The 14048-nt window shown below is 46.6% G+C and overlaps 1 protein-coding gene across 5 annotated transcripts in view; it reads left to right on the top strand.

Annotated features, from left to right (window-relative positions):
• lama2 (laminin, alpha 2) overlaps positions 1-14048 on the top strand; it is a 134648-nt gene that overhangs the window by 75943 nt on the left and 44657 nt on the right. For all 5 annotated transcript variants that reach the window (XM_053881831.1, XM_053881832.1, XM_053881830.1 and 2 more), the window contains exons 20-21: positions 2253-2339; positions 10353-10564. In XM_053881831.1, the coding sequence (XP_053737806.1) occupies positions 2253-2339; positions 10353-10564 (299 nt within the window). The remainder of the gene's footprint in view (positions 1-2252; positions 2340-10352; positions 10565-14048) is intronic.

The raw sequence follows: 14048 nt of genomic DNA, 5'->3' as shown, positions 1-14048 counted from the left end.
CTCTCTCCACTGTTTCCCTCTCACCCCGCCGGCAATAATAGCTCAGAGGTGGATTCCTCCGCCCTGCAGCCCTGAAATAGCCGTCTGGCCCTTCATGTTCACAGCAGACCGTCACTCCCGTCGCCACCTACCCACCGTGAAGCCTCCTCAAGGTCCAGTGAGGGGATCACGTCGCGCCTTTTCTTTCAGGCTCATATATTCATTTGTTTTTTCCACGGCCAAAAACCAAAAATCCTGTTCCATAACCTGCATCACCCCCATCATTTCCTCCCAGTCTCAATAAGTTTGAATGACTTTTTTAAGGCCATGAAAAATAAAGCAAGATGGAGTGAGTACAGACACATGCAATGAATATAAACTCAACTAAAAAAGAAATTATTCCGAACGCGAATATATGTGAATTTGTCTTGTTATTATCAGTTAAATAAATAACTGACAAATGACAAAAACTATTTTACTGCCTAAAATCTAGGTAGTTAATTGAGTTCCCACTATATATAATGGTCAAGACAATTTTTTTAAAGGAGAAAACAACAAATATTTCATTTTAAATCATGATGGAAAAACCTATATTGTCTGCTCCTCTTTATTCTGTGAAATCTCCTCAAGGTGTTGGACACAGTGCATGTTAATGGTGAGATGTCCAGCTCTTTGCCCTCAGCGGGGCCCCTCTGGTCCCCGAGCCGCGCGTTTGACTGACCTGCTGCAAGACTCTCTCCTGCCAAACCAAAGGAGGTGCTCTCTCATTACAGCCTGCAATCTTAATTACATCTGGATTCAGCGCTTGTTAATTAAATCCAACATCGCAGAGGCCTGGTGCATCGACGTGGCCACTCGACGGTGTCCATGTCAGCCGTGCGCTGTGATCCCATCATGCTATCAGCTCACATGCGCTGCTGTTTACCCATGGGAAGTGAATGAGTTGAGTCAGTGCAGAGACACTGTGGCTTCAGTTCTGCGTGAAGACGCTGCCTCACCTTCAGGGCCCAAGACACACCTGTTCAGGGAAGTGCTGTTCGAAATGTGCCGCAAAGTATAGTAATTACCTCACAAAAACTGTAACTTACAGTGGAGAGGAGAATAGAAGACAATAAAGTACCTGGTCAAAGAAAGTATAGTAATTACCTCACAAAAACTGTAACTTACAGTGGAAAAAAAAGCATTTAAAAAATAGAAATGAGGAGAATAGAAGACAATAAAGTACCTGGTCAAAGAAAGTATAGTAATTACCTAACAAAAACTGTAACTTACAGTGGAAGAAAAGCATTTGAATAATAGAAATGAGGAGAATAGAATACAATAAAGTACCTGGTCAAAGAAAGTAAAGTTGAAAATTATGATTTATAATGTGTAAAAAAAAATAGGAGGAAAGCCCAAAATTATTTTGTGAAAGTGACGTATTTGATGAAACCAGAAATGTTGCCATTAAATTAAAATAACAATAATAATAAATAACTCAAATGCACATAATATTTCTACTTTTTTATAAGACTGCTGTGTAGTTAATATGTTTAATTTGGATATTAAGTAGAATATCTTGCACTCAAGGAAACTTGAAGTTTCAATAGAGAAAAATATATAAATCTAAATTTAAAAAATAATAGGTTAAAGTCTAGAGTATAATTTGGAATTTAAAAGAATATTTGGCTTCAAACTACAGAGGAAAACAGGGGGTAAAATGTGTGAAAAATGAAATACGTTTTTAAAAAGTAGTGCTGGATTAAACCTTGTTTTTTGGTGCTATGCTGAGAAGTGAAATATATATGAGAAAAAAGTGTAATTTATTTCAAAAAATATCCCCAACAAACAAGATTGGATGAGAAAGATTGACGTAAATGAAGTGGATTCATCACATTTTCATAAATACTGTGGAACATCTAGGTTTTTGCTGAAGTTATTTTGGTTTCCATGAGCAGCGACACAGTTTGCAGGCCTGTCAGGAGGCATGTGAGTCGGTCGGGGGCCTGGAACCCGAGCCAGCACAACTATCTATAGTCTGTGGCAGTGGGAGGGAGACTCAGGACTCTCTGCTTCTCCCTCTGTCACTTCATTTCAGTCGAGTTGGAAGTGTGATTCTCCTCAGCGAGTCCTCACCCGTGGAGAGGAGAAGTTTATGTGTCAGCCAGGCTGTGTGTCACAATGACGAGTGTGTGTCGTCTCCTCTGCCTCTGCTTCCTCCTCTGGCCGCTCGCCGTCACAATGGGACAACGTTCCGCCGCCCATCTGCGCCCCCAAAAACGCCTGGACCAAAGCTTCAGCCCCACCTGCCACCTGAGCGGCGACGGCGAGGTGCAGTGCGACCGCTGCCAACCGGGATACACCGGACCCCGATGTGACAGGTAACTGAGTCAGATCCCTCCAGACGTCAACACAAGTGAGAGCCAGTGACTCGCTAAGCCTCCTTCGCGAGTCACTCCCTTAGCTTACGCTAAGCTAACTGGTCATCCTCAGGACTAGTATTACCAACTGCTCCACGAGCAGCAGACTGGACCTGAGCTGAGCGGGAAAGCAGCTGTAGAAAGTGAAAGTGAACTTGGCCAAAACTGACAGAAATGACTGAAGGTACATTTACTGAACATCTTATGTGGTAAATGGTCAGTTGTGAGTTTACTGTTCCTCCAGTGTCCTCAACAATCTCAAGTCCCAAACCTTTACTGATGTGCAGCGTCACTTTTCCGTGTCCAGCGAGACATTGAAGGCGATAGATCGTCTTTTCTTGCGGCTACACTTCGCCTCCTTGTTGCCATGTTGCTGGACAGTCTTTGGTTACCAAGCGCCGACCGCAGCACAAAGTCTCTGTCTGGCGTTTAGTCTTTTTATAAACCTCATTTGCAGCTGGGAAATGTGAATGACTCGCGGTATAAATATCCTCTGTTGCTGATGAGGAATCTGCGTCTGAACACATGCAGCCTGAAAAGGCCTTCGATAACAGTGGTGCGTTGAAGACACCAGCCAGAGATATGTGAACTTTGACTTCACTGGAACTCGTGTTCCACGCACGTTGTTTACTGAAGTGTTTTTCACCACATTACCACATATATTATCTGCTGTTTGTTGTGATATGATTCTTCCCACTGATCCGAATCTTCTACAAAGACTTTGTCTTCCCTGCAAAATGATGACTGTATATTCAGAACGTTTTTTCATGGGTGCTTTATCGGTCAGTTATTGCCAATGAGAAGAGCATATATTTTTACCATGTCATTGGCAATTTTATATCTTGGTTGGTTTCCCTTGAATTTATATTCCACTTTTAAAAAGTACTTTTTACTCTCTCTCTTTCGCTCAGGAACAAAAATGAAGAGGGAAATTACAGCTTCAATTTAATTGACACATGGGAAGTTTTTTTTCAAAAAAGAAAAAATAGTAATGTAACATTTTCCTTGTTTCTAAGCATTTAAGGTTTTCATAAATTCAAAATGACAATTATTTGACTACAAATGAGTCATTGTATAATGTGCCTCATCCACATCATCTGCTCTATAACAATAAACACCACTGTTTTCTTCGCTGAAATATAAATGATTGCATTTATTGCTCCTTGGAAATAGTCATTAAAATACAATGAGACCACTTTTATTTTCATTTCAAAGCGTTTTCCGACTTATTCGTCTCCAGTCTTATTGATTGTGTTATGAACACACATGTTTCTCTGTCAGAACCATGTAACTTCTCAACACACTCTCAGTACATTCTCACTTCTTCACTGTCATGTCACTGTCGTGTTTGTGGTCCGCATCATTGTTGAACATTTTCAAGCGCTTCTCTCCAACAGCCACATTCCAAGGTCATCGGCGCTGGCTTTGTTTCTGTCTGACTAATTGACGACCTGTCATTACACTTCATTATCTCGCCTGCTATTGTTGCCGTTGCTTTTAATGAATTGTAATGTCCTCATTTGTCTGGATGATGGGCTTCACAACACCCTCCGCTGCCAGTGCTCTCCCCACTGCTGCACTCTGCTGCTCTGCCGCACCAGCTGGAAAGGCACAGACGAGTGTTGTGCACCTCTGACTCTGAACACGACTCTTCCTCCTCATGACATGACTCTTCCTCCTCACGACATGACTCTTCCTCCTCACAACTCTTCCTCCTCATGACACACGACTCTTCCTCCTCATGACTCACAACTCTTCCTCCTCACGACACGCAACTCTTCCTCCTCACGACACGCAACTCTTCCTCCTCATGACACACAACTCTTCCTCCTCATGACTCACAACTCTTCCTCCTCATGACTCACAACTCTTCCTCCTCATGACATGACTCTTCCTCCTCATGACTCACAACTCTTCCTCCTCATGACTCACAACTCTTCCTCCTCATGACATGACTCTTCCTCCTCATGACACACAACTCTTCCTCCTCATGACTCACAACTCTTCCTCCTCATGACACACAACTCTTCCTCCTCATGACACACAACTCTTCTTGCTCATGACACAACTCTTCCTCCTCATGACTCACAACTCTTCCTCCTCATGACATGACTCTTCCTCCTCATGACACACAACTCTTCCTCCTCATGACACACAACTCTTCTTGCTCATGACACACAACTCTTCTTGCTCATGACACAACTCTTCCTCCTCATGACACACAACTCTTCCTCCTCATGATACACAACTCTTCCTCCTCATGACATGACTCTTCCTCCTCATGACATGACTCTTCCTCCTCATGACACACAACTCTTCCTCCTCATGACACACAACTCTTCCTCCTCATGACTCACAACTCTTCCTCCTCATGACATGACTCTTCCTCCTCATGACACACAACTCTTCCTCCTCATGACTCACAACTCTTCCTCCTCATGACACACAACTCTTCCTCCTCACGACATGACTCTTCCTCCTCATGACTCACAACTCTTCCTCCTCATGACACACAACTCTTCTTGCTCATGACACACAACTCTTCCTCCTCACGACATGACTCTTCCTCCTCATGATACACAACTCTTCCTCCTCATGACTCACAACTCTTCCTCCTCATGACTCACAACTCTTCCTCCTCATGACTCACAACTCTTCCTCCTCATGACTCACAACTCTTCCTCCTCATGACTCACAACTCTTCCTCCTCATGACTCACAACTCTTCCTCCTCATGACACACAACTCTTCCTCTTATTTATTTATCAAAAGTATGATTTTTATTTTCGGGAATAAATGCTCTCTTTTGTTGTTTTCTAAATTGTGGTGAAGGTTCTATTATGTTTTACTTCAATCCTTTTGAATTCCAGTTTAGCAAGTTAGCAAGTACGTACTGTAGCTAGCGGTCGCTAATTGGTTTTGATACGGTCCTCCAGTCATCGCACGTGTGTGGTCTGAGAAAGAACCTCTTTTTGAAGATGAAACCCAGCTGCAGTTTTAGCGTGATAATCGTCCCGTCTGATGGCTGCGAGTGCTTCCTCTTCCATCAGCATGTTTGTGGCTACACAAAGTATCTTCGTAAGTACTTTTCATTCTGCTCCTGGCTGATTGTGGGACTTCTCTTTGTGCGGCCTTTTTAGAGAGGACCCCCACTGTGAGCCCAACTGCCAAGAGGATGGAAAAATAGAATTTTCCGCAGCAGAATAAAGTGGCAGAAGCTCTCTGGAAAGGTGAAAGTGTTGCCGTTGGAGAAAGGCTTGGAGAGTGTGTCTGCAGTCGATAAGATGAAGAAATGATGGAGTTTTCAGTGGCGAGGGAAGTTTAGTTCGCTGCATCTGTGCTCTCAGAAGTGACTCAGAAGCAGATGCTAATGTGGCTGAACTTGGAGGCAGAAACCTTTCAAGAATCCAACCCCAGGTCATGTTGAGTTGAAGGAGACGGAGAGGGAGCAAAGAGTAACATTTGTCGCATGAATGTGGAAAATAACCAACGAAATCTACAACCATCATACGTGTAAGAAATGCCAATGAGCAGCCTTCAAGTATAAAAACGTTTGTCTGATAAATGTGCAAATAAAGAACGACAATACTGTTATAGTGAGCTGCCTGTAATGAGGCAGTGTGACGGCTGAGCTGTGTGAATCTCTCGTGCGACGATGTAGCAGCCTGTAGTGAGTGGAACGTCTTAGATAAAACGTGGCACATGCTGAGATGAAAACTCACTCACCGTCTTTAAACAAATCTTTCAAATGTTTGGCCAGGTTCGTGGTTTGTGAGAGTTAATAACTACTCTGCATTCATCAGCCTCGAATCTGAAGTATTTCCAAACCAAACTCCGATGGGCGTATCCTGCCCCCGAATCGACTCGTGTACTGATGAAAGAAGTGACAATTGTTGTATTTTTCATCTGCTGGTACCGGTTCTTGTGACAAACCAGGATGATGGGGCTTGTAGTCATGATGATACGAGTTATAATATCGGTAATATCGAGATGGAACCACAGAAATGTTGACAGTAGAATGAAAGTACACGACGGTGTTTTCTGGTGGTGTGAAGTTCCATGGTGAGATTTTGCGCTCGATCCACGGGTCTTTGAGACGGACTGGACAACGTTATTTAGGATGTGAAAAAACACGCCCGAGTGTGACCAAACCAGAGTGACAAATGTCGACAGTAGAATGAAAGTACACGCCGGTGTTTTCTGGTGGTGTGAAGTTTCATGGTGAGATTTTGGTGCAAGCACTCGATCCACGGGTCTTTGAGACGGACTGGACAACGTTATTTAGGATGTGAAAAAACACGCCCGAGTGTGACCAAACCAGAGGGAGGAATTACAGCATGTTGCGTCCCAACTGGACTGCAAATGAGCGTGCACGTAATGAGTGCCCTGGTTGGCTGCAGGCCAGTGAATCCACCCGAGCTTTTCACCTTCGTCCCACTCGGCGCCTGATTGGCTTCAAACTGGTTTCATCAGCTGGTAGTGAAGTGAGAAGCTCCGATTTCCAGGCCTCCTGTCCTGTCTTCTCCAGACACTGGCGCAGAACGTTCCTTATTAGCTGTTTATTTCGGGTGGCTGGAGCAGGCTTGACTGACAGTGGTCCAATAAGGTGAGCACACACGCAGCGAGAAGAGCCCACGCGCACAAGTGGCACACGCTCGTCTCAAACACACGCAAATAACTGGTGCGCTGCGGACACTCACGAGAGAGTGGCGGCGTTTTCCAAATATATTTAAACATGGGATATTGATGTATCGATCGGGCTTGCAAAGGAGGACAGCAGCACCCTCTTGCTGCACTTGGATTGTTTTGAACAGTCACGTTGAAGGTCCAAACGCTGAGCGTGTGTTGAAAACACTTGAAGCTCAGTCTCACTCCTGAACCAGTCACGGTCCTCACAGGTGACGTGAGTCGCTCTCTGACTGTGAGAGTGAGTCACATTTCCGTGGCATGGCGTCCATCTTTCCATGTCTATTTGTATCATCTTCTACTTTGAGCTTTGTACCTGTGCAGCGACATGGCGACCTAACAGTAGTGTTGGGCTGATGAGGCTTCATGAAACAGTGTCCCATTTTCAGAGCCCACTAGATGCCGCTATTCGCCCAAAAAACTTGCGAATGGAACAAGTGTTTCAATGGAACCTCACCACATTTTAAACCAACACAGCCCTCTAGTGGGCTCTGAAGGGATGGGCACTGTTTCATGAAGCCTCATCAGCCCCTCACTGCATAACAGTCAATCTCCGTCCTCACATTGAGACCCAACAGTTTCTTAAACTTTGTCACAAACACAACACTGATGTGTTTGCTATTGTTTCTTTTTTACCCCCCGCTTGTTCATTTCATCGAGCACATAGACGTTTTTTTTATAAAACTTTTACGCCATATTCATAATTTAGGAGGCAAAAGTCTCATTTAACGCTATAAATAGTGAAAAAAAATCGACTTTTTGGAATAAAAACTAAGTTCATTTTTGTATTTATCAATCCCTCCAGGAGCCAACACTATACGTGGCGGATGTGAACAAACATGGCTGACCGTCAGCTCCACCTCTCTCCAGGCTGTCTCTGACTCTTCCCGTGGAACCTCTCAGCAGTTATTAATGAGCTGCTCACACACACCTGTACTACTCAGACTCCGCCCCCATCCAAACCTCCGTCAGACTCCGCCCTCGTGAGGAGCTCCGGAACAAAACAAGGAGTGCTCACTACACACGGAACATCAGCATAAAAAAGATGGACTTCTTTTATGAACGTTCTTTATTTAGCATCCACTTTTATGTATTTTTTTAACTTTGTTAAAATCAATGCGGCCTGGGGCTAAAAAGTGACACTAGTTTTGATACAAGCTCATTTGCAAAGGTCCTTATTTTCCATCAGGAAGGTTCAGCAGGCACACGAGGAGAGATGTGAGGCGAGGAAATCTGTGTCCGTGGTCTAAAGTGGCTGAGAAATTGCGTACTGTGATGAGAGGAATCACTTTTTCAGCCTTCAGACCCTGACAGTGCGGGTTCAAGTCTCAGATGTTTTGGTTGACTTCTTCTATTACAGAACCAGTACAGAACTTACAGTTCCGATCTTGTGGAATTCCTCTGACTCCCTAAATCGTGGGGCCCAACTCAGCTGGTGTGGAGTGAAACATGTCTCCCCCCGGTGCTGACTGCCAGTTTTCCACACTAAAAATAAAAGAACATAATGTGCGACCCTTGACCTCTCCGCTCCTTCTGCTACTTTCTCCTTACTGACTGTCTCCTCCCTTCACTCTGATGGTTTTGGCCAGCTGTCTCCCCTCCTACTGTCGCACAATAAATACCTCTCCACTTCCTGTGTTAAGAGGCCACACTTCCCAAGCGGGAGTCCCCTAGAATATCAATATTCCAGATGAGCTAAAGCGTTTCTCCCTTTCATCAAGAGGAGAGAGCGCTGTCTCCACGCGGCCCACTTGACGGAGCGGAGAGCAAACACACACGCTGCAGTATCACCGGCTTCTGCAGCTCAGACAGCTAATAAAGAAGCGGAGTTGAGAGGCGGGGAGGGTCAGGAGGCTCAAGTCCACCTCTCCTGTCGCGCCTCCTCTCTGTGAATTCATCTCAAGCCTACGTTGCACATGCAAGTCGGTTGATTAGAAAAGAAACACAGTCGTACCGGATCATGCCTCAACTCACTATTTGCTCATTTGTGAAATATTGGCCTAATGTATGGAAAGAGATGGTGGGACTCTGCATCCTGCCGATGGTTGAGTGGTTGATGGAGGAAATCAGAGCACCTTCAGCTGCGTGTCCTGGCCTCTGACTGGCTCACCAGAGCGGGGGCGATCCTTCCGCACTGTTGTGTTTTTGTGTGTGAAGTTGTGAGTCTGTCCCAGCCCTGGTTCATACCAAACACACGGACTTAGGAGGCGTGTGACTGTTGCACTGCCGTATGGGATCAGGCGATGGAGCACATTTGGGTCTCATCTCATCGTGAAGTTGAATATCTGAACTCTGGAAACAAGCTGCAGCGCATTTCTGTTGACAAAAGCAGAGAGGGAAAACTCATGGATGAGAAGATGAGCGGCTGATCGTAGCTGCTGCTGGAATCTATTTCTGGATTGACAGAGAAAAGGAAAGTCTTTTGTTGCCTCTCGTGTACTTCCACAGTGGAGAAAGGGCTACAGCTTCTCTTGCTGCTCTGATTCGACATGTTGAATTTGGCCCCTCCTCCCCCCAGACTGACTTTGCTTCATAAGGCGTGGAAAAGTGGTTTTGGTGGCGCTTGGTGTGACTGTGAGCACCAGAGGTCGATGTCAAGGAGATGCTGGACCTGGTCCTCAGGTGACAGGAAGGCAGAGCCAGGGATTGTTAAAGGAAAGAGCGCTCACTTTGGGTTGGGGCCAACTCACCCTGCATCACACCCAACGTGCGGTAGGCAGGAATGTTCCTTACTGTCTTGATATCTTCTCCTGAGCCCAGCTTGAACCCTGCAGGAGCTGTTTTAAGGCCATGACCCTCCATCACCTGGGCCATCGTTGAGTGGTGATTTAAGGCAGCTCTTGATCAAGTGGACCTCTGCTCACGACAGTGGGCAGGTCCTACAGAATATATCAAAGGTCCTTGAGAGGGTGTTGAGGCTGTTCCGAACACACACTGCCTCACAGGAAAATGATTTGAACTCAGCTGTTTAATAGAGGGCAGAGGGTGCGGTATTGTCCTTTGCACTGAAGTGACAAGATCTCTTCGGTGTTTTCTTCCGTGTTGGCGCCGTCTCACCTTCTCCACGACCCTCGCTCAGCTCTCCGTGTGTGTCCTTGCTCCGCTTTTTTATTCACATTCAAATATGTCTCAATAAGCGACTCAAAAGACGTGGTTTAATTTGTTGGTGTTTATGGGAACCTTTTCAATGACGCCTTTATAAAGCACAAGTTCCTAAACATTCATTCAGGTGTCTCTCTCCAACAGTCAAGTGTGACGATCCCAACTGTGTCTCTCTGCTGCCTCCTAGATGCTCCAATGGATATTACGGCCAGCCCATGGTCCCGGGGGGCTCGTGCCAGCCCTGCGATTGCCACGGCAACCTGGACCTGTCTGTACCTGGCAGCTGTGATGCCGTCACCGGACAGTGTCGGCGTTGTCGCCTCGGATACGGCGGCCCGGCCTGTGACCGCTGCGCTGACGGTTACTACGGTGACGCCATCGTGGCCAAGAACTGCCAGCGTAAGTTTTCTTTATGGACCTGTTGGGAGCAAGCAAAGTTTGATGCTGGAGAGACGGTAAGACTGATGACAGAATAGCGGTCAGTAGTGATGGGTCGATGAGGCTTCGGGAAACTCCTGTTCAGTGGCCACTAGAGGGCAGAAATCTGAGCAACCGCTTCAATGAAACCTCACATCAGTTCTAATCCAAGACTTGTGTTTGTAGTCTCTTATCGAGTGGCTCATTTAAACACACACCAATAGAGACATCATTTTCATTTCGGTTCGGTTGGTGCTAAAAGGTCCAGTTGGACTCGTCTGGTCCTGCACCACCAAAACAGCAGCCCTTCAGTGTCACTTCAGTCTTTCATCTTTAGCCTCGTATTCCGCACCACATTCAGGTTCAATTGCAAACAGAAAGACCCGAATCAATAGCTGCTTTCGTGGGTCTCAGCAGGGGCATCACTCTGAACGCGCCGTCTCCAATGTCTTGGTGGACACCTCTTATCCTTCCACACAAGCATTAAGTAGCTCGCGAAGCATCTGGAGTGAGATGGCGCAGACAGATGTGCAAGCAGGAGGTGCGATGTGGGAGCGGCTCGGCCACTCCAGCTGAGCACCAATAAAAAGATGTAGCTGGAGAAGACGTCGGTGCGAGGGAAGGCAGCTCGCACGGCGTGCAGATGCCGCTCGTTTGTTCGGTCTTCACCGGCTGCAGAGCGTAGAAGCAGGTAGACGGGACGGCGTGAGGTGTTAATGCCCATTTGATAGTCCATTGTTCTGTAGTTGTTTCCCCTCTCCTCCCAGCTAAATGGCTATCGATTGATCAGTCTGATCTATTGCTCCGCTGCTGCGCCGATTGGCTGCTCGTGTCTGAGAGATGGAGGCTTGGTATCGACCCTCCGCGAATGACAAAAGAGCAGCAGGAATTATTAAAACACAATAACTCGCTTCTGTCCACCGCCCGCTGCTAATGAATTTTATCGAGTGGAGACACAAGGTTCAGGCCGAGCCCATTTGTGCTCGGTGAGCTGCGCAGAGTCCCTGGATGCTTCTGCTCCCGCGCTGCCGCCTCCCCCTCCGACAGGAGGCTTCGCTTCAGGACAGCGGGCTCATGAGCAAACGTGAGCCGCGAGCCTGGAGTACGTGCTCGATCATGAGCGAGCGCTCCGGCCGAGGTAAGGGCCTCGCGGAAGATCTATGAATTGCTCTGTCAGTCTTTGTCCAATCAGTGGAACAAAGTGGATGTGCAGTAATTCGATAATATAATTATGCTTCCTGTGCGTCTGGCACTTATTGACGGTTTCATACTCGGGTCGATGCACCATTTAGGGATCCTTTTTGAAAGATTACTCCTCTTTCCACTCGCTTCTACTCGGCCGGACTGACGGCTCATCTGTTTAAGGGACGACTTGTGAGACACTCTTGACATTAACTTGAATTTTAGACTGGTTGAGAATGATGCAGTGCACATGTGAGGCCTGTTAGTGGCGCTGTTTCTCTCTATGTATTTGAAAACAACCAAGTCTTAAAATAGTCCTTTGTAGGAGTGAATGTAGAGTGTGTGCTGCAGGTGGCTGTTCCTCTATGTGTGTGGCCGCTGCATGTGGGAGGGGTTGCCGAGTGAGTGAGGTCTCTCCAGAAGTGAAGAGGTGCCCGGTGCGTGTCCAGCTCTGAATGTGCGCGTCTGTGCAGTTTGGCTGTGACAAAGTCATAAACCAAGTCACGCTTTGTCCAAGACTCGCCAGTTCTGGATTTTTGTTCGAAATCCGAAGCAAAAAAATCTCGAAATTTTTGTTCGAACTCCGATTTGTTCGAGGTCCGGGACGTTGGAAAACTGAGGTACCACTGTATTTGTACTAACTGAAGTGCTAACAGTGAGGACGAAATGAAACGCTGGGAGCTGCGGAAGTGTTTCGGGAGACGGAGTCGAGCCGAGCTGCTGCTGTTGACCAGGCAGCAACTTTATCTATCCAGTTTGTTTCTCACAGAAATGAGAGATTAAATGATGAAGCTGCAGCCGGCTGAAATGAAACAAATCTGTCCCGCCTGTCAAGAATTCCACTTTGTCTTAATGTAAAAATACCATTCACCTACATTACTTGATTATAATGCTGTAATATCTGAACCTCCGTTTTCCAACCATAGAAACGCGTGGATGCGTCTCCTTATTAGATGTCACTGATTCCTGGATTTAAGTCTTTCATTTCGGGCGTTTCAGTCCCAACCGTCTTTAGCTGGATATGAGAGGTTCCTCAGCCAGTGTTGCCTCAATGACTCAGTTGGACAACCGTTCGTCTCCAACGTCAGCTGGTGAATCAGGCTCCACTCTGAGTCTCCACCGAGTCATTTCAGCTGAGGCACCATCAGCTAGTGATGGGCTGAAGAGGCTTCATGAAACAGTCTCCTCGTGTTCAGAGCCCAGTAGGTGGCACTATCCGCCTGAAAATCTTTGGAATTGAACAACCAAACTTCACATTAATGCGAAACCTAGACTGCCCTCTCGTGGGCTCTGAAAACATGGACACTGTTTCATGAAGCCTCACCAGCCCGTCACCACCATCATGTATCACCATTTGAAGTTCAATATTTCCAAAAGACGTGGTCCAGCTGACCACTTTCTCAGGCAACTCTTGAGCTCCTCCCACTCCCCGCCCCACGCCCCCCAGGCCCTTCCTGCCGGGAGGACACCACAGACAGCCCTGAACGTCGGCGCTGACGAGTCCCGCGTGGAGTTTAGACGGAGTCTGTTTCCTCACCTGTGACTTGTTTGACTGTAATTAGCGCCAGCGTTGGCGGCGTCCATGAGTTGCTTTGCTCTGGAGACGCGGCTGCACATTTCATTAGTACTCTTCTAGCTCTAATAACAATGCGGATGATTTGTGGCGCTGCCGACAGCTGAAGCCGCAGACGAGCGCTGAAGAACGCAGAAATTAAAATGTCCACCTGAGAACTTCATTTAGCGTCGTCTTTACATTCATTACAGCTGTGAAGTGCAGTGTTTGGATGAGTCAAACAAAGACACTGAATTCCTCCACCAGCTTGAGTCTGATGGGTCAAAGAGGCGCTACGAGTACGTGCCACGCTACTTCGTACTCTCGCCTCCAGGCAAAAAACTGGCGTAAAGAACAGTTGCTGCTAGAGAACTTGGACCAGGGAGGACGTCTTGTGTCTCATTTTTGTGAGACAGGTTTCAGAGACCGATCAATGCCATGGTTCATCAGGACATTCGGCAAGAGACACGGTTGCTGCTGGTGTGTTCGATTCAGGTTAGCATCACCTGCCGCCATTTTTCTGGACACTTCTCTTTGTCAAAAGTACTTTACTTTGCCACGTGTCACTATATAAAACTTGGTTGTCTTCTAACTCTAATAACAAAGAACAGTTGCTTGTCACTTGGACCAGAGACGACGTCTTGTGTCTAATACATGGAAGACAGGTTTCAGATACCGATCAATGCCATTCTGCAAGAGACACGGTTCGTGCCAGGTTAGCATCACCTTCTG

The sequence above is a fragment of the Synchiropus splendidus genome, chromosome 12, assembly GCF_027744825.2.
Source record: "Synchiropus splendidus isolate RoL2022-P1 chromosome 12, RoL_Sspl_1.0, whole genome shotgun sequence".
Lineage (NCBI taxonomy): Eukaryota > Metazoa > Chordata > Actinopteri > Syngnathiformes > Callionymidae > Synchiropus > Synchiropus splendidus.
Note: the sequence above shows the minus strand (reverse complement) of the source record. Positions and strands in the feature narration are given on the sequence as shown.